This window comes from Pelophylax lessonae, assembly GCF_965119305.1.
Source record: "Pelophylax lessonae genome assembly, chromosome: 5".
Classification (NCBI taxonomy): domain Eukaryota; kingdom Metazoa; phylum Chordata; class Amphibia; order Anura; family Ranidae; genus Pelophylax; species Pelophylax lessonae.
In genome coordinates, this window is record NC_138772.1 from 179387599 (window position 1) to 179411967 (window position 24369).

The window sequence follows — 24369 nt, forward strand, 5'->3', positions numbered from 1 at the left end:
TCTGGGACAACGTAGGTAGAGGAATCTCCCTAATATCTTCAAAGGGAGGTTTCTGAAGAACCGACAATACTAAATTAAGATCCCAGGGTGGTAACGGCGCGCGCACTGGCGGAGCCAGATGTCGCACCCCCTAGATGAAATTCCGCACCAAGGAATGAGTAGCCAAAGGCTTCTGAAAGAAGATAGCTAATGCTGAGACCTGACCCTTGATAGTACTCAAGGCCAGTTTCTGCTCAACCCCTTGTTGCAGAAAAGCTAATATTCGACTAACCGAATAAGACCGTGGACGGAACCCCAGAGGTTCACACCATGCAATGTAGGACTTCCATGTGCGATGATAAATCTTTCTGGAAGTCGCTTTCCTTGCTTCAACTAGAGTAGGAATAACTGAAGCTGACAAACCTTTGTCCTTCAGCACCTGGGTCTCAATAGCCAGGCCGTTAAAGCCAGCGATCGTAAAGCAGGATGGAAGATCGGTCCCTGAGACAGTAGGTCCTCCCTGAGAGGAAGTCTCCACGGGACGTCCGCCACCAGTCTGACCACGTCGGCGTACCAAGCTCGACGAGGCCAGTCCGGAGCTACCAGAATTACTGGAATTCCTTCCTTCCTCTATCCTGCGAAGAAGTCTTGGCAGTAACCCGAGAGGAGGGAAGGCATACATTAGCTGGTATTGCCCCCACGGGGCGATCAGTGCGTCTGCGGTCTCTGCTAGAGGATCGCGGGAGCGAGCCACGAATCTCTGTACTTTCCTGTTGAATCGTGATGCCAACAGATCCACATCCGGGGTGCCCCACCGTAGGCACAACTGGTGGAAAACTTCTGGATGGAGGGACCATTCCCCCTGATCCAGAGTCTGGCGGCTGAGATAATCTGCCTGCCAATTCTCCACCCCCGGAATGAACACCGCAGAGATAGCTGGAACAAATCGTTCCGCCCAGCGAAGAATGCAAGCCACTTCTTTGGCCGCTCGGACACTCTTGGTGCCCCCCTGGTGATTGACATAAGCCACGGCCGTGGCATTGTCCGACTGGATCCGAACCGGGCTGCCCTGGAGCTGCTCGGTCCAGTGAATCAGACAAAGTCTGATCGCTCTCAGTTCCAATACATTTATCGGCCACCTGGATTCTTCCAGGGACCAAAGTCCCTGGACAGATAACTGACCGAGAATTCCTCCCCATCCGGATAGACTGGCATCCGTGGTCACTATCGTCCAATATATTGGCAGAAATGTCTTTCCCTGGCTGAGCATCGGAGACCGAAGCCACCAGACCAGAGACTCTCTGGTCTGTTTGCTCAATCGGATCCGATTGTCCAGGGATTCCGGATTCCGATTCCATCTGAGAAGAATCTCTTGCTGAAGAATTCGGGTATGGGACTGGGCAAATGGGACTGCTTCGAAGGAAGCCACCATCAACCCCAGAACCCTCATGCAAGTTCGAAGAGAAGACCAGCTGTTGGATAGTAACAACTGGACTGCTAATTGAATCTTCCGGAGTTTCCCTACCGGAAGAAAAACTCTTGTCCTGACTGTGTCTAGAATTAGACCCAGATATTCGAGCCTCTGGGTGGGAACCAGAAATTACTTTTGCTGGTTCACCAGCCACCCGAATTCCTGTAAAGAAATTACAGTAATTTCTATGTTTTGTAGCAAGGTCTGAGGAGACTCTGCATGAAGCAGAAGATCGTCTAGGTAACCAAGAATCGATATGCCTCTTTGGCGCAGTAGTGCCAACATTGGGGCCAACACCTTCGTGAAGACCCGAGGAGCCGTGGCGAGACCGAAAGGTAACGCCACAAACTGATAGTGGTTCTCTTCTACGGAAAAGCGTAGAAACCGCTGATGTCCTGCGAAAATGGGAATGTGAAGATATGCGTCCTTGATGTCTATGGATGCTAGGACATCCCCTCGATGCAGGAAGGCTGCTACTGTGCGAATGGACTCCATTCTGAATTTTCTTATGTTGACAAAAGAATTGAGTGCCCTTAAGTCCAGAATTGGACGCACTTTGCCCTCTTTCCTGGGTATTGTAAATAGGTTTGAATAAAACCCCTGAAAACGTTCTGTCCAAGGAACGTGGACTACCACTCCTTGTTGTAGTAAATCCGTGACTGCTCTCCGCAGATCTTCTAAACGATCCGGGGATAGTCGAATATTGGAAGGGAAGAATCGCGCCGGTGGGAGAGATCGAAACTCGATCTTGTACCCTGACCTTATGACTTCGCAAACCCACTTGTCCGGGATTTTGGAAAGCCATGGATCCGGGAACCGGCGAAGACGTCCCCCCACCCCAGTTATGGGTGGAGGCGCACCTTCAGGCTTTGGACGATTTATCTTCAGGTCTGGATGGGGCGGGCTTTTGCTTGCCCGACCAACGTCCCCTGAAGCCTCCTGAAGGAGCTTTGGAGGACTTAATTTTTTCACCCGCGGGACGAAAAAACCTCGTGAGCAGAAAAAGAAGGCCCTCGTTTTTGACGAGTTCCTTTACCTTTAACATTTTGCGGTAAAAAGGTGCTCTTTCCACCCGTGAGATCCTTAATGATCTCATCTAAGTTGGCTCCAAATAGACGCTCTCCTAAAAAGGGGATATTAGCCAATGCTTTTTTGGAACCTTGGTCGGCTAACCAACCTTTTAGCCACAGTGTACGCCTGAGAACCACCGCTGAGACTGATGCTCGCGCCAATAAAGGAGTGGCGTCTAACGCCGCATCACACACAAACTGTAACCCCTGTATCATTTGTTCCAACAAATCTGATACCGCCTGAGGGACCTCTTCTAAGTCCCGGCGTAACCACTTGGTCCATTCAGTTACAGCCTGCGAAACCAGACCAATAGCAATTATTGGTCTGAAAGCTGATCCAATCAAGGTAAACATGGTGCGAGACATAGCTTCTATCTTGCGATCCACTGGATCTTTAAAAGACGGAGCGTCTTCTAGAGGAATAACCGTGGCTTTATTCAATCTAGCAATTGGTGAATCCACCACAGGTGGTTCTGTCCATTTCTTAATGAGGGTTTCCTCAAACGGATAACGCCTGTTAATGCGTTTAGAAATAGTAAAAGTGCGTTTTGGCAGACTCCATTCTTCTTTGATTGGATTGCCAAAACATTTGGGCAATGGAAAAACCTTCGCCACTTTGATGCGTTTTTTAGTCCCAAAAGGGATTTCAGTTTCAGCTATTTCCGACGGAATACCCTGTAATCTTAAGGTTTCTTGAACAGATACAATGAGTGCGTTCACCAATGCTTCCTCTTTGGCTATGGCTGATGCCGAAACATCCTCCTCACTGTCTGAAGAGACAGTACACGAGACACCAATCCCAGATGAAGTACCTGCAACTGCAGAAATAGGCTCAGAGTCTGAATCCGAGGTTTCAGATAATAAGGGGTTAGGCGGGGGTCGCTTTCTTGCGCCCTGTCCCTGACAAGCCACTTCCACCCGGGACACAAAAGTTTCCATAATAGCTGACAATGATTCAATCGTCAGTGGGGTGCTGGAGGATCCTGCAGACCCCTCGAGGGGATCCGGAGGAGATACATGAGTGGCAGGGTCCATGTTAATTCAGGACACCTTTGCCAGAAAAACAAAAAAAAACTTTTTTTTTTTTTATGTGTCTCCCCCTAGCACAATAGCGCCCCTCAGAGTACCTGCTTCTCGATCCCCACAAAGAGAGAGAGGGACCCCCAAGGCTCACCAACCGATGCAGTAAAGTTTCCAACCAACTGCAGTCAGCGTCTGTCTTTTACAGACTGGAAGGAGCTGTTGCTTTTTCCCGGGTAGAAGGACGTGGCTCCGCCCCCTGTGTACGCCTTCCGGCGTTCCCAGCTCTCCACGAGGTAGCTGGGCTCATGAAACATGGCCGCCCCCATACAAGAGACATTAGACTCCAAAAACATGGCGGCCGGCGTGACCTGAGGACATACATGCACCTGGTCTACGGCAAAATGGCGGCGGACTGCCGAAATCGTTTTTCCCAGCACATCCACCTGCATCTCTGCTAAGTGGCGATTTATTGATCTACAGGAGATACACTGCAAATAAGGTAGGATTATACCTCCTATGTCTGCTGTAATGCTACAGTCTGCTGGGTAGAGTGTTAGCTCTCAAACCAAGTCCACTTCCCACAAACACATACTGTATTTACAAGGGGGACTTTTAGTGTCAGATATATACTGACCATGTATGGAGGGGCCCATAATTCATATTGCCTCATAACGAGGAAAGAAAAAAAGGGAACGTTTACTCACCATACCGAACCGACAGGCACCCTCTCTTCACAATACCCTCTCCACCGGGTTGGGGGGTTGTGGACCACTCCGGACGCCTCGACTCTCTGGTTCCTGGCGTCCAAGCGAGACTTTTAACTCGCAAGGTCAGTCCCTCCACTGGGACTCCGTCGCGGCCGACCCAGCGCAGAGCTCTGGTCTGCACGCGCTCATAGGCAGAAACCGGGGTGACCACTGGATCTCAACATCCAGCCCGTCGCCCGGCCCCGCATACTTACTTGAATGTGTCGCGGCCGACCAAGCGCAATGCAATGGTCTGCGCGCGCTCGTAGGCCGGCTGGGGTGACCACTAGTGTCGCCCAGTCCGGCGTTTTTGCTTGAAGATCTCACAGGAAAAAAACACTGGAGAAAAACTACTTAAAAAAAAATTTTTTTTCTAAAGAAAAAATCTTGCCAGGACCAAAAAGATCCCAGCAAGGAACGTAGGTCCTTACTCCTGACTAGACAGAAAAAAACTGATTCCCTGTAGCAGAGAGAGGGAGGATATACCCTCAGGGACTGCCCCTAAGGTGGAGCCAGAACGTTTTGTCTTTCTGCCTAGTCCTACTCCTGCGGAGACAACATAACCCAGCTCTTGAGAATCAAGAAGACTACGTCTGTCAATGAGCGATAGAGAAAATACACTTTTTTGAATAAAAAAAAACAGTAAAGTTAACCCGATTTCTTTCTATAATGTGAAAGATAATGTTACGCCGAGTAAATAGATACCCAACATGTCATGCGTCAAAATTGCGCATGATTGTGGATTCGCTCGTATACATTCATTTAAAATTTGTTTTGTTTTTTACTTTGCAATAAGCACACATAAAAGAAAAAGAAATGATCTAAACCAGTGTTGAATAGGCAATATCCTAATTGTTTGCAATGTACATGGATCACCCAGAGGGTATTGTTTTTTTTTTTCCTCAACAAAAGTGGTTACTCTTTAACCACTTCAGCCCCAGAAGGTTTTACCCCCTTAATGACCAGGCCATTTTTTGAGATTCGGCACTGCGTTACTTTAACTGACAATTGCGCAGCAAAATTGATGTCCTTTTTTCCCACAAATAGAGCTTTCTTTTGGTGGTATTTGATCACCTGGGCGATTTTTATTTTTACGCTATAAACAAAAAAAGAGCGACAATTTAAAAAAAAAAAACTATTATTTACTTCTGCGATACAACATTCCCCAAAAAATTTTTATTCTGCCACATATTTTTGGTTAAGAAAACCCCAATAAGTGTATATATATTGGTTTGCGCAAAAGTTATCATGTCTACAAACTAGCGGAAAGATTTATGTCATTTTTATTAATTTTTTTACTAGTAATGGCGGCGATCAGCGATTTTTAGCATGACTGCGACATTGCGAGGGGCAGATCGGACACCTGACATTTTTGGGGGGACCAGTGACATTACTACAGTAATCAGTGCTAAAAATATGCACTGTTACTGTACTAATGACCCTGGCAGGGAAGGGGTTAACACCAGGGGCAATCAAAGGGTTAAACGTATGACATGGGGGTGTTTTCTGACTGTCAGGGGTATGGGTTAATGGAATCAACACAGGGACTGGTGTTCCTAAATAGGAGGAACGCAGGAGCCCTGTGTTGATAGCTGACAGAACAACGGTCTACTGTGTTTATAACTGTTATGCAGGTATGTTATAGTACCTTTCCAAACAAATGGATACGCGATGCACCAACATAAGTTACCATAATGCAGTAGTGTAAATCCAGCCTTCAAGTGTGTCCTTAGCCATTTTTTTTCTTATTAGTAGTAATCCGTATAGTGCAGAACGACAAAACAATTATGTGATAAATTCTTCCAAGTCAAAAATAACTCAATATTGAATGCACCACCTACTGAGGAAGCCCAATGAGGGTGCGCTACGCGTCTAGGAGGGAAAAGCCACACCCATGAAGTCACGCTGCCACCAATGTGCTGTGGCAAGCCAGCTGATGAGATTGTAATGAGTGTAATGAGTGCTTTTTATATTGTTTGTGTGTAAGTGTATTTTAAGAGGGGATATTTAATAAACTGTTAAAACGGAGATGCAATTGCCTTTTTATTACAGTGAGAGAAAAAAAGTATTTGATCCCCCGCTGATTTTGTACGTTTGCCGACTGACAAAGAAATGATTAGTCTATAATTTTAATGGTAGGTTTATTTTAACAGTGAGAGACAGAACAACAAAAATATCCAGAAAAACGCATTTCAAAAAATGTATAACTGGATTTGCATTTTATCCACTTTAAGACCGGAAGGATTTACCCCCTTGCTGACCAAGCCATGTTTTGCAATTCGGCAATTGCGCGGTCGTGCGACGCTGTACCTAAATAAAATTGACGTCCTTTTTTTCCCACAAATAGAGCTTTCTTTTGGTGATATTCGATCACCTGTGCAATTTTTATTTTTTGCCCTATTAACAAAAAAAGAGTGACAATTCTGAAAAAAAAAAAAAAAAAAACAAAACGATATTTTTCCCATTCTGCTATACAACATTCCAGTCCCCCCCCCCCCCCCCAAAAAAATTTTTTTTTTTAAAAATCTAAATTTTTTAACATTTTAGGCCAATTTGTTTTCTGCTACATATATTTGGTAAAAAGAAAAAAAAAATCGCAATAAGCGTATTTTGATTGGTTTGCGCAAAAGTTATTGCGTCCACTAACTACGGGAAAGATTTATGTCATTTTTTTTTTTTAAACTGGTAATGGCAGCGATCTGCGATTTTTTGCAGGACTGCAACATTGCGGCAGACCGATCGGACCCCTGACTGACATTTTTGACACTTTTGGGGGGACCAGTGACATTACTACAGTAATCAGTGCTAAAAATATGCAGTTACTGTAATAATGACACTGGCAGGGAAGGGGTTAACACTGTGGGTGATCAAGAGGTAAATGTGTACCTAGGGGCCTGTTTCTAACTGTTGGGGGGTGTGGCTTGTGAAATGACCATAGAGACTTGTGTTCCTATATAGAAGGATCACAGGGGCTCTATGACCATTTCAGGGAGAAGAACGGTCAGCTGTGTTTACAATAGTTGACCGTTCTTCTCTCTCAGCGGGAAACGATCGTTGGTGTCAGGCGGCAATCGGAGCCACTTGCCTGCTGCATCGGCTTCCCCACTGACGAGCGGGGGCGGGAGCGCACCGGCGGCAGGGCGCGCTCGCCCACTAGCTGCCTGCGCGTGACTAACGTACAGCTACGTCGGTTCGCCCAGGAGCAGCTGCCTGCCGCAGTATAACTGCGACGGGCAGTCGTTAAGCGATTAATGAGTAAAATAAGTATTTGATCTGTCAATCAGCAAGATTTCTGGCTCCCTGGTGTTTTCTATACAGGTAACGAGCTGAGCTTAGGAGCACTCTCTTAAAGGGAGTGCTCCTCTCAGCTTGTTAACCTGTATAAAAGACACCTGTCCACAAAAGCAATCAATCAGATTCCAATCTCTTCACCATGGCCAAGACCAAAGAGCGGTCTAAAGATGTCTGGGACAAAATTGTAGACCTATACAAGGCTGGAATGGGCTACAAGACCATTGCTAAGCAGCTTGGTGAGAGGGTGACAACAGTTGGTGCGAATATTCGAAAAATGGAAGAAACACAAAATAACTGTCAATCTCCCTCAGTCTGGGGCTCCATGCAAGATCTCACCTCGTGGCGTTTCAATGATGATGAGAATGGTGAGGAATTAGCCCAGAACTACATGGGAGAATCTTGTCAATGATCTCAAGACAGCTGGGACCATAGTCACTAAGAAAACAACTGGTAACACACTATGCCGTGAGAGACTAAAATCCTGCAGCGCCTGCAAAGTCCCCCTGCTCAAGAAAGCACATGTACAGCACAGTGGGCGGCACAGTGGTGTAGTGGTTAGCACTTTCACCTAGCAGCAAGAGGGTCGCTGGTTCGAATCCCAACCATGACACCTCCTGCCTGGAGTTTGCATGTTCTCCCTGTGCCTGGGTTTCCTCCGGGTACTCCGGTTTCCTCCCACACTCCAAAGACATGCTGGTAGGTTAATTGGATCCTGTATAATAATAATAAAAAAAAAAATTGGCCCTACTGTGTATGTATGTGAGTTAGGGACCTTAGATTGTAAGCTCCTTGAGGGCAGGGACTGATGTGAATGTACAATGTATATGTAAAGCGCTGCGTAAATTGACAGCGCTATATAAGTACCTGAAATAATAATAATAATGTACAGGTCCGTCTGAAGTTTGCTAATGAACATCTAAATGATTCAGAGGAGAACTGGGTGAAAGTGTTGTAGTCAGATGAGACCAAAATGGAGCTCTTTGGCATCAACTCAACTCGGCGTGTTTGGACGAGGAGGAGGAATTTTGCCTATGAACGCAAACTCCACCATTAAACATGGAGGTGGAAACATTATGCTTTGGGGGTGTTTTTCTGCTAAGGGGAAAGGACAAGTTTACTGCATCCAAAGGATGATGGACGGGGCCATGTACTGTCAAATCTTGGGTGAGACCCTCCTTCCCTCAGCCAGGGCATTGAAAATGGATATTGGATGGGTATTCCAGCATGACAATGACCCAAAACACACAGCCAAGACAACAAAGGAGTAGCCCAAGAAGAAGCACATTAGGGCTGTGGAGTGGCCAAGCCAGTCTCCAGATCTTAATCCCATAGAAAATATGTGGAGGGAGCTGAAGGTTCAAATTACTAAACGGGAGCCTTATAACCTTAATGACTTGGGAGAGGATCTGCTAAGTGTGATTGGGGCAAAATCCCTCCTGAGATGTGTGCAAACCTGGTGGCCAACTACAATAAACGTCTGACCTCTGTGATTGCCAACAAGGGTTTTACCAACAAGTACTAAGTTATGTTCTGCGAAGGGGTCAAATACTTATTTCACTCACTAAAATAGAAATCTATTTATACATTTTTTTTTTAATCCATTTTTCTGGATTTTGTCTCTCACTGTTAAAATAAAACCTACCATTATATTTATAGACTGATCATTTCTTTGTCAGTGGGCAAACATACAAAATCAGCAGGGGATCAAATACTTTTTACCCCTCACTGTACATGTGGTTCACTTATGAGATATAAGCAAAAAGAGTCCCAGGAGGAGAGGAGAGGTGACTATTCCAGGGGGAATTGTGATAACAACACTGTATGTTTATATATGAGGTGAGCAGGTATTTCACCTGGTGTTGGTGGTGCACTCAATATTGAAAACTGATTAATTGATTGAAGAGCGCTGTTGGTGGAGGAGCATGTCTGTTTATGGACTATTATTCATAAAATGGTGTTTTTTGAAAGGACTGGTTTTATTTTTCACAAATTAATATTGAGTTATATTTGACTTGGAGGAATCTATCATATAATTGTTTTGTTGAGCTGTACAATACAGATTACTATTGATTTTATATCAGTGTGGTGAAATCACTTAGGAGTGTATAGCTGCAACTGAAAATTTAGATTGATTTTTTGTATTTATAGTATTTACATATATGTGATTTTGTATCACATTCACAGGAAGTGGAGGTTGCGCGGTTATTGACTAATTTTTTTCATTATGTTCTAAAAAAAATTTGGGAGAGGTTACAATGTCTACTAGGATATTACTACAACCACTACTACCCTCACTTCCTGCTCCAGTGATAAAGTTGTCTAAAAGGCTGGAACATCAGATTTTAATGAATATGTGTGTTAATGCTGTAGCCCAGGGATTTCCAAACTGTGGGCCTGCAGCTGTTGCAGAACTACACATCCCATGAGGCACTGTAAAACTCTGACATTCACAGACATGACTAGGCATGATGGGAATTGTAGTTCCTGAACAACTGCAGGGCCATAGTTTAGGAATCCCTGCTGTAGCCCATTTAGAAATGTTCCCTCATTCCTATCTTGGTAACAATGTTCTCACCGGGGAAGGAGGTGAAGAGCAATCTTCTCAACAGAGCCTCACAAAAAAAAACTGGCACAGGTTCTAACCCTTCCCAAAACCACTTTTGGTCAAAGTTGCACTTTCAAGCATTTTCCAAACCAATGTGTTCTCTAGGGAACTCCTAGAAGAACATGGCCATCATTTTTGGTCTATGGTTGCAGGGAACACAAAATGAGTCTCTTTAATAAAGGTATATTCATGTCAAATATTGTATTCAACCTGAAGCTACAGATATTTTTACACCTCTATTTATTCAATTTTCAAAAGCAGCTCTGTAATATAAACTGAAGGCTTTCTGATCCATTTAGTGCCAATACTACTAGGGCTACATTCTAGCTGCACATTAAGTGCCCTGAAAACATGCTAATGCATATACAATGCAGTCAATTTAGCTTAGTATACATATACAATGCAGTCAATTTAGCTTAGTATACATATACAATGCAGTCAATTTAGATTAGTATACTTCAAAAAAAATGTTTTCGATATAAACAGTGTTGTTCATTCTGAAGTATAGGTTCATTGGATATGTGAAAAATGCTTTTCGAAAAGTTTTTGGTGCAATTTAAAACAAAGACAAGTAAATTATAACAAAAAATAGATAAATCAACAAACAGATATAGTGGACTATAACTTTATTTAATGGCCTAGTGTGCATTAAAAAAAACAAAAAACAAATTATATGGGCCTGTGATTAAGACCTTTTTCTTAAAAAAAAAAAGTTTAAAATGCAAGTGACCTAAAACAAAAACAATACAGTTAGTGCTCTAAAGATTTTTCAGGAAAAAAAAGTTTTTAATTTTACTAACTTTATATAATATTGACCTTCTTTAACAAACATAAAAAAAATAGTTCCTTCATCAGCCAACAATAAATAGCTCGCTTTACAGGATTACATTTCAAGTATTTAAGTTTATTGACAACACAGTCTTGTGTTCATCTTCTTTGACCTACCAATCCCTTTTTGTTCCGGATATCCAAAATAGGTTCTAGTGCACAGTGAGCAGAGCCAATAATGATAAACAGAATGTGCAAAACTTGTGTGTGTGAAATGATTGCAAAGTAGTCCACTGTGCCAACAGAGAACATACCATTGGCCAATGCAGCTTTCAAAAAAATGTATTGTATATCGCCATTATTGTACAGAATACCTACAGAAGTGCTGGGAGCCATTTTAGGCACTGAAACAATACTGGTGCCTTAAATTCATAAGGAACTGATAGTGGCTAGCAGATCAGTTCACAAAATAGCTCCCTTAACTGACTAGATGAAGTTACCCTTTAAGTTCTTTTTTTGGACCTATTTAATTAAAATATTTGACAGAGAATTATATTATGAAATTCCCGGTCACATTTTCTCACTTTCGTTGGTATTCAGCCTCTATAGTTGCAATGCTAAGTTTTTTAAGGACTTACAAAAAGCATACTGATTTATTGCATTATTGAACAGAAACAAAGGAAATTTCTTAACATACCCACGGATACCTCACACCATGTTTGGGTTAAATTTCCTTTTACATGAATTAAAAACCTTGGTCAGTCCAAAACTTGATTTAATACTAAAACTATTTTTGCATTCTATCCTGCAGAAGTCCATTAAAGTCAGTGCATACAGTACCCCACCTGCCCCATTCATTTATTGTACAGTATAATAATCAGTATCTACAATATTACAGCAACATCCGTAAATCACCACTTTCAGTTGGCGAATGTAATTTAGTTGCAATATACTCTTTATCTACAGATTTATACAAAGTTTAGTCTCCACTTCTCATCTAGGCACAACGATGATTTGTCAGTACAAGCTAAAGAAAATTAGGGAGAGGTGGCAATTCAAAGGAAGTCAAAGCCCCGTTGGAAGCAGGAGTTCACAATATAAGCACAGCTAATGATGAGCTTTTAAGACCAGTCATGTGGTTGCCAATTTTGAGCTGGTTCTCATCGTAAGCTTGTCTGTTTTGGTAACTTGGCTCCCATTAGGATGCCTGGTGTCAATGTTGATGGTGCTTTCATCTGCATACTAGATCCTACCATTGTTGGGAAGCTCCGATTCCTACGAATTCCAGTGTTCAGCTGAATGCCGCTTGTAACAGCAGGGTAATTTAAAGGCAGACCTTCTGGTATAAGGCCTCCAGGAACATATGGTTGCACTGGTCCCTGTGCGCCACATATAATAGGCCTGTGGCTTTCGCATACAGCAGATGCCTGTGATGGTCCTGAGACTTTGGCAATTCCAAATTTTTTCACTTTATCTACCAAATTAAGGTTGGAGACAGAGACATCAGTTTGACATTCACTACTTCTTATATTCTTTTTCTCCCTCACTTCTTTCAGGATGGAGCTGGCAGGCTTCGAAGCCAGGAAGTTATCGTAAGGTGGGCTGGTGCATTTAAAGTCTATTGAAGGAGGAGAAGAGCTTGGTGTCTGCATAGGTGAATTTGGAGGCGTGGAAGGTATAACAGCCATTTTTGGAAGCGATTGGTTCATAAAAGAAACCTTTCCAGCCCTGTCCCAACTTTGGGGGTTGTACACAGCTGCCGAAATGCCTCGGTCTTTCAACAGCTTCACCAGTCCTAAAGATGTGCTCATAGTGGTTGTTGATTCTCTTAGGTTGGTAAAAGACTCGGCCAAGCTCAAACGTCGAGGGGTGCAGGGTGTGCTTGCTGGCGTTGGTTTTAGATTGCTGAAGATGCCAGCAGCTGGAGTGGGTGTTGAATTAAGGCTGCAAAGCACAATAAAAAGAGAAACGGTTACAATACACTGCAAATAAAATACATAAACTTGAGAGAGAAAACAAAAAGGAAAGCTTAATACAAAAAAGTGATCAGAATCCACAAAGTATTACATATTCTTCCGACAAGTGCAAGCAGGTATGTATAAATTGAACTAAAATTTACATTTCTAACATATTTTATTTTATTCTGACCCAGCTAATTTTGCTGACATAACACAAAGTATGAAAGAAAATCTCACAAAACGTCAAAAGGGTCTTTGTTCTTTAGAACTGATGAAAATAGCAATCAGGACAAACATCATGCTAAACCAAGTATGCAAGACTCTTACTACGATTTTCATAAGTAAATTTATACTTTAAAAAGTATCTAAACCTATAAAAAAAACTCTAACATACTGCAGCTTACCAGTCCTTAGATCAGGGGTGCCCAACCACTGGCTCTCTGATGTGGCCCACAAATTCTTGCTCTGGTATAGTGGGTTGGCAAGCCCAGATCGTGGGTTCTCGACCCGCCATTCCAGAGCATCAGTAATGAGAATGAAGCAAGCGGTAGATGAAGCAAGCGGCTGCAGTAGAGAGCAGAGCCGATGCTTCCTGAATAGTGCCAGCTTCTGTCACAGGAAGAGTGATACCAAATGCACTCAGCTTCTGACAGCAACAGTTGGCGATACCTACAGGGTGATTCCTGAAGTGAAGATTGTGGTTAAAGGTCAGGTTTTTTTTTTAAATTAAAATCACACAGCAATGGGCATATCTGTTCTAGGTCTACACTGGTTACTCTGGGGTGCTTTCAAACTAAATTGCAGCTCCAGCGCAGTGCCTGCACTAAGCCATAGACTTTTGTTATTACCCACGGGTTTGGTGTGCTTTCTGAAAGCGCACCAAAACTCCTGAATGCAAGAGTTTTGGTGCACGTTCAGAAAGTGCACCACACCTGCAGGAAATAATAGAATTCTATGGCAAAGTTCAACTAATCCGCAGGAAAGCCACAGGTGCACTGCGCTGCACCCACAGAGCGGATAAATCACAGCGCATCAGTGTGAAAGCGGCCTTAGACAGCCAACAGACCCAATCGGACCCTCCATTCACCTCTGTAGTGGACATGTGTATTTTAAAATCCACCTACATCCAATCGATTTCCTAAAAGGAAAAAAAAAAACAGAAGCGGATCCGTCCCCTTAAATCTGTATGGATTGGAGGGCCCATAGAGTAGAGCGGGCCTGTCATCCACCTGCTCTGCCCATTGTGGCCCATGACCCGTTACCAAATCGCTTAAGTGGCGCTTGCTCTTAAAAGGTTGGCCACCTCTGTCTTGAATTATGCTCCTACAATAATTTTCTTTTTTGCAGGCTTTTTTCCTTTATGTTCACCTGGTTTTCCTGCAAATAATACACCTCCTGTCCCTGAGGTGCTACATTCATTCCTCCGTATGTACAGAGAAAGCAATGGTTGTCCTCCAGGCTGGACTTCAAACATGTCTGACTTTGTTTGACACCTGTAAAGTGAGATTAAGAGTCGGTTCACACTAAGGCAACACGACTCCTTACTACTTCGGGGCGACTTGTGCATGACCATGCACCACGACTTCGGAGCGACTTGCAGGGACTTCACATAATGGAAGTCTATGCAAGTCGCTCCGAGGTCTCCCCGAAGTAGTACAGGACCCTTTTTCTAAGTCGGAGCGACTTGTGTCGTTCCTATTAGAACGGGTCCTGTAGCGGTCAATGGACCGCGAGGGAGCGCGACTTGTCAGGCTGACAAGTCGCCTGACAAGTCGCGCTAGTGTGGACCGGCTCTTACACTTTACAGAAAGAAAAAGAACATAGTCTGTGTTTTCAGTTTGGCTCACAAAAAAATATGACACTGCACTTATAGCGAGATCCATAGGTATTTTCTGCTTTTCCAGGAAAATATACTGTTAGCTTGAAAAAGAAAAACATCTAAAGACTAGCAAGCTGCAATATACTAGAGTTTTCTTCTTGGGTTTAGTTATACTTTAACACAGATGGAAGTAACAATTCATCATGTCTTGTTCTGTCACTAGCCACCTACAGTATAAATAGGCAGATCTAATGTTTACCAGCAGACCAATTTTTCACTTCATGCGGTCACCCTTTCGTTCATTTCTTTTAGACTAATTTTTAAGACTATACTAAAGAAGAATTCTGGATTCCCTTAAAAATGCAATACATATTTGCACGCCCATGCTGTAAATGAGTAAACACATCACACTAACATTTTTCCTGAGGCCTACCAATGTCCTAACCATGCAATAAGTTCTCCTGGCAATCACAATAGTTGCTGTGCATGCTTTTTTGAATATAGTCTTCTCCTATTGATTTCCTTAATCTATTCCTCTTCTGCTTAAAGGAAAGACGAGGCATAAACACAATATGAGCTGTTTTTATACCTTGCATATCATTTTACTAAAAAGATCTGAGAAGAGGAGTTTGGTGTTTGTTGGTATATTCTTTGGTCTATACTCATTCACTGTGAGAGACAAGCATGACTATGTGCATCAGTATATTTAAGATTTGTCAGTGGGGGCAAGTGGTGTTTTTCCTATATTTCTAGAAGTTATATTCCTGATGATGCTATACAGTGCCTTGAAAAAGTATTCACACCCCATGATATTTTCCACATTTTGTCATGTTACAACCAAAAACTCAAATGTATTTTATTGAGATTTTATGTGATAGACCAACACAAAATGGTACACAATTGTGAAGTAGAAGGAAAGGGATATATGGTTTTCAAAATGTTTTACAAATAAATATCTGAAAAGTGTGGAGTTCATTTGTATTAAGCCCCCTTTACTCGGATACCCCTAACTAAAATCTAGTGGAACCAATTGCCTTCAGAAGTCACCTAATTAGTAAATCGAGTCCACCTGTGTGCAATTTAATATCAGTGGAAAATACAGCTGTTCTGTGAAGCCCTCAGAGGTTTGTTAGAAAACCTTAGTGAACAAACCGCATCATGAAGGCCAAAGAACACACCAGACAGATTAGGGATAACGTTGTGGAGAAGTTTAAAGCAGGTTTAGGCAAAAAAAAAAAGACAAAAAAAAAAAAAAAATATCCCAAACTTAGAACATCTCACGGAGCACTGTTCAATCCATCACCTAAAAATGGAAAGAGTATGGCACAACTGCAAACCTACCAAGACATGGCCTTGCACCTAAACTGACAGGCTGGGCAAGGAGCGTATTAATCAGAGAAGCAGCCAAGAGGCCCATGGTAACTCTGGAGGAGCTGCAGAGATCCACAGCTGAGGTGGGAGAATCTGTCCACAGGACAACTATTAGTTGTGCAATCCACAAATTTGGCCGTTTATGGAAGAGTGGCAAGAAGAAAGCCTTTGTTGAAAGAAAGCCATAAGAAGTCATGTTTGCAGTTTGCGAGAAGCCATGTGGGGGACATAGCAAACATGTGGAAGAAGGTGCTTTGGTCAGATGAGACCTAAATAACTTTTTGGCCTAAAAGCAAAATGCTATGTGCGGTGGAAAACTAACACTGCACATCACACTGAACACACCATGAAACATGGTGGTGGCAGCATCATGTTGTTGGGATGCTTTTCTTCAGTAGGGACAGGGAAACTGGTCAGAGTTGAGGGGCCTGATACAGGGCAATGTTAGAAGAAAATCTGTTAAGAGTCTGTAAAAGACTTGAGACTGGGGCAGAGGTTCACCTTCCAGCAGGACAACAATCCTAAACATACAACCAAAAAAAAAAAAGATAAAATGAAATGTTTTAGATCAAAGCATGTGTTCAAATGGCCCAGTCAAAGCCGAGACCTTAATTCCAATTGAGAATCTGTGACAAGACTTGAAAATTGCTGTTCACAGACGCTCCCAATCCAATCTCACTGAGCTTGAGCGATTTTGCAACATAGAATGGGCAAAAATGTCACTCTCTAGATGTGCAAAGCTGGTAGAGACATCCCCAAAAAGACTTGCAGCTGTAATTGCAGCAAAAGGTGGTTATACAAAGAATTGACTCAGGGGGGCTGAATACATATACACGCCACACTTTTCAGGTAGTTATTTGTAAAACATTTATCATTTGCCTTCCACTTCACAACTATGTTCCACATTGTGTTGGTCTATCACATAAAATCCCAATAAATGAATTTCCATTTTTGGTTGTAACTTGACAAAATGTGTAAAAATTCAAGTGGTATGAATACTTTTTCAAAGTACTGTAGGTCATTTATTAGCATTCAGCATAATTTCACACCTTATTTATGTAGAGGCCACGATTCTGCCCACGATCATGAATCACGGCAAATCACAGGAAGCCCACGCCAATCCTGTCACTTCCAATGGCACCCCAAACGCGGCGTGATTTTTACCTGACAAATCGCGGTAAAATCCCAGGACGTCTATCGCCCAAAAGAAGTACAAAAATGTATTTTGGGTAACAGGCGTCCCGCGGTTTTGGTGTGCGATTTTATTGCGTTTTGTCGGGTGACAATCGTGGCAAAATTGTGCCGTGTTTGGGGTGCCATTAAAAGTGAGGGGAATCACACTGGCGTCCCACGATTTGCCATAATTCGGGGTCGCGCTCAGAATTGTGGGGATTCTGGCCTGCAATCTGGGACTCCAATATGTGAACGGAGCCTTAAGCTTGCCTCCACATTTGAATTCTTTAAATTGTACCTACTACTTCAAAAATGCCTATTTACCCTTATCTCTACACTAACCATTCATCAATCAATTCCAATCAACTCCGGTGACTTCTATCACCTTTACCTCTCATTGCTTAGGCAGGCCATAGATGGTGCGAATTTCTTTCCTGCAATCATGATTCCCCCATCAACACAGACTGCTAACAGGACAGTAATTATTGCTAGTGCCTATAGCAGCCGCTAGCGATAATCGCAAGTGAATCTGATAGGCCGGTTATACCAAGTTGATCGATTAACTTTGTTCGTCCAGCTTGCCCACACATGGCTTGGATCTTGGCCAGTTCCTGCTGATTTGAAGCATCTATGGCCAGTCTTACACTTTTAAATTTCTTTGAATATAAGTTTGTATTTTGAAAGGCATTAATATCAAGTTTTTGTTATGGTAAACGTTTATGCTTAATCAAAAGCAGTTAGACAAATCAATAACTGGATGCTATACTTCAATCTATTCACTATTTATAGCAGTTATTCACTGCTATAACTGACTAGTATAACCAAAGAAATTGAATAAGCGATTGTGCGGACTAGACCCAAACTGTCATTTATCAGGGCACATAAGAGGGCCAGGAGGTTGGTAGGGAACATTAGGTGAAGTAGATGCAGCTCCTCTCAGATTAGGTCTTGAGATCCTAATGCACATATATAAAACAAACAAACCAAAGAGGGCGCTTCCATCTGGGTGTAGTGATTTAATAAAAAGTATAAAAGACAATAAAAATGTACTCACTAGTTAAAAGAGGATCGAAGCTCATCATTAACCCATATAGACCACCATTAAGGTGCAGATTTTGGCAGGCAAACGGCTTGCTGAAACAAAGCCTATGGTTTGATAAAGTGGTGGTATTATTGTCCTGAAACATTTATCCATGCCCACTACACTTCCTGTCATCGTCACCCAGCCAAAACAGGTGCTGATCGGAGCCGCAGCCATCTTACTACACCCAAACACTTCTTCAGTCAGCCACTTGCATGTCGAGCTTTGTAGACTCATGGCGATCCTATGGAGGTCTATATGGGTTTATGACCAGCCTTGATCCACTTTTACCTAGTGAGTGCAGTTTTATTGTCTTTTACTCTCTTTAATAAATCTCTACACCTAGATGGAGGCACCCTCTTGTGTTTGTTTTATAACTCAATAGTATAGAGATGTTCTGATCCAGGTAACCCAACTACTAGCTATTCTTGGACATAAGAAGTGTCTACTGTGAAAATTGTTTGGCATTTTCACATGGTGAAATGCATTCTGTCTGCCCTGCACCAGCACCGAAAAGTAGAAATGTATTAACCTATATTTTTCAAACTTAGTTAACTAATTTACTTTTAACAGGGCAGTACAATGGCTCAGTGGTTAGCACTTCTGCCTTCTAGCAGCACTAGGGTCACAAGTTTAAATCCCAACCATGACACTACCTGCATGCAGTTTGCAGGTTCTGTTCATGAGTGGAGTTCTTTTGGGTACTTTAGTTTCCTCCCACATTCTAAAAAGATGATGTTGGGTTAAGTGGCTTCTGTCTAAATTGGCCTAAGCTTGAAAGAGACCAATGTGAGTGTCCAATATATGTAGAGTGTTGCGTACATTTAAGTGTTATAGAAGTACCTATAATAAATGAATTAAAAAAAAAAAAGTGAAATAATGAACCTTATGCATGCAACAGAAAAAAAAGCTACGCCAAGTTAACAGGCAAGTTACCTAATCAGTTATACACCCATGAAAATTACACATACAACATATGCAAAATAAAATTTTTATTTTATTCTTTTAAGTTAAAATCCAAAGACAACTTTCCTTAAAAATTATTTTTCTTTTCTGGTAGTAAAAATTCAGTAGTTTAGTTGATGTGAATCAGACTAGCAAGACAACATGCCATTGAACCTGTGAGTGGAAGCATTTGGATTTTTAGTTGTGTTAAGACGCTGCCAATTTCTAGGTTATCTTGTATCACACACACTGGCATTTCAATTTCCATGTTTCAACAGGCAACGGACTCCACTAAGTAGTACTGCTCACCCCCTGTAATGCTCAGTCACAGAGTTTGCCCTATAGCTTCTCTTAGAAAAACCTGGTATAAAGTGCTTTCTTCCTCTCCATCAAATGACCTGTAAAGAACCACTTCTGGTTAGGCAGCTGCGAAGTTCACATTAACATACATTGGTGGTCTAAGTCCACATTTTATTTTTTATTTACAAGGACAAGCAATATTCTATGCGTTACTCCTGTGTTACAGACATTTGTTCAGTGGATTGTGTTCAAGCTCTCCCACAGATTTTAAATCAAGTGCAAATAAAAGTGTATGAAATGCCAAAAGCTTTTACTTTATAAAACTTTGTATAGAGCAGAGAATGCTTTAGGGCCTATTCTACCTAATCATAATGCACCTGTTAAGAGTTTTTCTGCATTTTGGAGCATTGCATTTGCTAGCCCATTAAGAAACAATGAACATTCCTGATTAAGCAGACACAATTTGCTATGTGGGTAGCCCTATCACTCTCCTTTCACCAGACATCTTTCAATTAACCACTTAAGCCCCGGAAGATTTTACCTCCTTCCTGACCATGCTCTATTTTTCGATTCGGCACTGCGTGACTTTAATGGACAATTGCGCGGTCGTGCGACGCTGCACCTAAACGAATTTGATGTAGTTTTTTTCCCACAAACAGAGCTTTCTTTTGGTGGTATTTGATCACCTGTGCGATTTTTTGATCATGCGCTATAAACAAAAAAAGAGCGAAATTTTGCAAAAATAACAATATTTTTCAAATTTTTTTATATGAAATTCTCCAAAAATGTAAAAATCAAATTTTTTTTTAATTTTTGGCCAATTTGTTTTCTGCTACATATGTTTGGTAAAAAAAAAAATCACAATAAGCGTATTTTGATTGGTTTGCACAAAAGTTATTACATTTACTAACTAAGGGAAATATTTTTGTCATTTTTTTTGTTTTTTTTTTTTTTTTTAACGAGTAATGGCGTCGATCTGCGATTTTTTTTGCGGGACTGCGACATTGTGGTCAGATCAGACCCTTGACTGACATTTTTGACACTTTTGGGGGTACCAGTTACATTACTACAGTAATCAGTGCTATACATATGCACTGTTACTGTAAAAAGTACACTGGCAGGGAAGGGGTTAACTTTATTGGGGAAGGAGGGGTTAAGTGTGTCCCTAGGGGCGTGTTTCTAACTGTGCAGGGATGTGGCTTTACATGTAACAGCAGAGATCTACGGTCCTACAAAGCAGGACCGTTAGATCTCTGTTGTTACACAGGGAAGAATGACAGGCGGCTTTGTTTACATTAGCCTCCTGCCTTTCTCCCTTCACAGTGGACGATCGCGAGTGACCGGCGGACATCGGGTCCGTCGGTCACTCGCGCAGGGGTGTCTGAACGAGCGGGGGCGGGAGCGCGCCTCTGCCCCCTATTGGCTCACAGGCTAGTAACGTACCGGTACGTCACTTTGCCTGGCCGGGGCTGACTGGGGGGTGGTTTTCAATGTGATTGCCCAGCAAAATAAAGCATGGAGACATGGGTGGTTGGAAGAGTTTGCGCTGAATATTAAAAATTAAATAAATCACGGTTTTTGATTTGTGGTTCTTAGAGGCAGTGTTTTGCTTAAATTATCTTAGTGACAGTCCAGGAAATGTTCTTTTTTTTTTTTTTTTTTTGTGTGTATGCTATATTAATTTTATTATTTTTTGGCAAAATAAAGGATTAAAATGGTTTACTGTATACAATTTTCTTTCATTCTAGTTTAATTCCTTTTTTTTTTTTTTTTTTTTTTTTTAGGCAATTCCTTTATATTAGCAATAAAAACTTGACAGAGGTCTAACCTTTTCACACACTATCCAAAATGAAATAAAAAAAAAAAAAAGAGAGTTTTGACTTTACATACACCAAGTCCTCTGCATTGCCTGTACCGACAAATGCTTTTCTCATGTAACAGGGATAAACTTTTAACAGAGGCTATATTAGTCAGACTAAGAGTCCCTGTACAGAGGTGATAACTAACCTTGGAGTGACACGGGTGAGTTCATCAGATGGGTGCAGGATCCGACAAGTGGTAAACGTGAATGTAGAGTTGGTCTGAGACAAGCATTTCCCAGGGTGGTGCACTAAATACGAGACAATAAGACATCTATTACTGACTTGTATAACAAATGTAAATCCAAATCTTTAAAAGAAGCATGTATAAAAAAGGTATTAAAAAAAAAAAAAAAATATATATATATATATATATATATATATATATAAATATATAATGCTTATTATCACAGTAAGAACCAAATTATATTAATTAGAAAACATGCATTCTTTGGACACAGCATGTCCAAAATCAGCTGCAGTATAGGTGTGATTTATCATGGTGCAATTTCAGGGCTGAATATTTGAGGACAGAGCTTCTTCTGAACAGTTGAGGACACAGCTTCTTTTATTGGCACCAAATAGTTAATTTAATAAATCAGAGCAAACAGCATTATATAACCAAGTGCTGTAACCCATAGCAATCAACACAATTTCAATCAGATCCGTCTGCCTATAACCCTCTGCTTTTCTGAAAAAATGCATGTATTAGATGCAACAATTATGTACTAGAACATGGAGATTTACTCCTGGTGTAAAAAAAAGGAAGTAAGGTAGGTAATACATTTCCATTAAAGTTTTAAATGGCTTGAAGAAAATCCACTGTATACAAAGGCAGAGTGAAAGCCCATTTAAAGACATTTTAACAGGCCACAATGCAAAAGCCAAAACAGAGCAAAGGGCTTCTTTGGAAACCCATCAAGGAGAGTTGCTATTCTATGCAGTTGGGTATCCATAGATAAAATATATCTAGTTTGAGTTAGGGGAGAAGTGAATCATTTTTTTGGGTCACGTCATTAATGGAATAGTGAAGACAAAGTGTGATTAGTAAGAAAAAGGAAAAACAGATTAGCAAAATTCTTTCCTGAGTAGTAATAATTTAAAATATGACCTTAGACTTTTTAGTGGCAAATATGTCGTCATCCTACTATAGTGAAAACAAAGGTGCTATAGTAGATATTTAGATCAGGAAAGAAGTATGCTATATAGCATGTTCGCAATTTCAATATTTTGCATATCATTAAAGACATTTGATTATTCATAATATTTCTCCCAAATTTTCGATTAGATATAGATATAAAGGCTGCTAAAATTAGAGTCAAGCAAAGATTTTAGCATAGAAATGATAAGGTTCGAGGCTCCTTATAAGGCAGAGATTGAAAGGCAACAGTAAAGTAAGCAGGTAGCTTATGTATTTTTCTTCAACAAACCTTTTCCAATGTTTTCAAGCTCTTGGATAGGCACATCACAACATAACTGAAACTGCAGGTTCAATACGCATTTGTGGTTAGATGCTTGTACTTAACAGAACACATTTGTGACTAGCCCATACCAACATTAATTTACAAAACGAAAAATAAAAGATTAACCCTGTAGCTATACCATCCTTCATTTTTAGCCCTTCTGCTTGCCTGAATTAGCCTACATCCCAGCCAAAATGTTCCTTCTATTTCGAATAGCTTGGAGACTTTTTTTTGCAGTCCCCAGTCCAGAGGGCATGAACGTCCAGTGCCAAGGGCAAAGATGTCAGACTGTTTGCCTCCTCTGTAATGTGCCCTCACAATTGTCTTCTGAGACAAGTATGGTGGCATCTGGCAGTGGGATTCCAGCTGCAACCACGGTTGTCTGAGCGTTACTGCGCAGCTCCGGGTCCAACAATCAGATGTCATGTGGACTTGGAAGTGCACAGTGACATTGTGGGATGTGCCTGCTGCAAGTTCCCTGCCGCTCTTCTTACACTGATTGTGAATAGCACAGGATAGGTCATAGATAAAATTAAAAGCACAGCATGCATGCAGGTTTTGGACTGGGTACCTGAAGCCTGCCAGAGAGAATTGGAATGGGGACCCACTTCAGTTTACAGCAGAGTAAATTATTGTGAGTGGGTGTATACAAATGTAAAAATTCAGTTTGTACAAAGAAGAAAGGGTGTGCGTGTTAGCAACCTTGTAATGTATTTTATGATACTGACTTTTACACGTATATAAATAAAAAAAACAGAACATAACCTTTATTTAAAAAAAAAAAGCTACAAGTCAAAACCTGCATGCATGTGATAAAAAGGGTGCAGCTCACTACATGGCACCCGTTCCCCTCCACCACATGAACCTACTGTGCCTGGGGCAGCTGCCCCTGCTTCCTTTTTGTCCCAGCCCTGTGTTCCCATAGGGTAGGTGTTCTTTCTCTTCCTTTTCCACGGACAAGGAATAACCGGAACAATGGGAAATGTTACCAGCAGGGATGTATAAAGCAGCAAAAAACACATTTTCTAGTACAATGTGAAAATATTAAAGCCTTGTTGAGGTCTTGTACTGTGCCTTCCTGTCCTGGTGACCCCTGCTCCCCTTAATTCTTCTCTAGGGATAACGAAGACACACAGCAAGGAGAAATCTCCCCAGTGGAGTCACAGTCAAATAAAAACATGACTGGAGGTTTAATTTTCCTCACTTCCTATTCAAAACTAGAAAATAAAATTGGCTTGAGTTGGGTTTCAAGACTTAGTTTAAAGAAATCAATTTTGAAAAATGAATTCTGAGCCCAGAATACAAATACCCAGAAATTACTTTACTTGGTCTAAAAGGACATAGCCACCTATGCTGTTTTCCATGCACAGACAGGACCTGGTATTGGTGATTTGGGGCTTGTTTGCATGGTCATGCTTTTTTATACATTTTCCAGCAAAGGCAA

General features: G+C 41.6%; 1 protein-coding gene across 12 annotated transcripts in view; it reads right to left on the reverse strand.

The window, feature by feature from the left end:
* Positions 1-11464: 11464 nt before the first annotated feature.
* Positions 11465-24369, reverse strand: part of TRAK1 (trafficking kinesin protein 1) — a 326839-nt gene continuing 313934 nt past the window's right edge. For 10 of the 12 annotated variants that reach the window (XM_082258136.1, XM_082258142.1, XM_082258144.1 and 7 more), the window contains 2 exons: positions 21611-21713; positions 11465-12900 (listed from right to left, as the gene is read on the reverse strand). In XM_082258136.1, coding sequence (XP_082114262.1) covers positions 12117-12900; positions 21611-21713 — 887 coding nt within the window. In that variant the 3' untranslated portion in view covers positions 11465-12116. Of the gene's footprint in view, positions 12901-19612; positions 19702-21610; positions 21714-24369 lie in introns of all 12 variants that reach the window. The other 2 variants (XM_082258145.1, XM_082258135.1) reach the window with 1 other exon arrangement.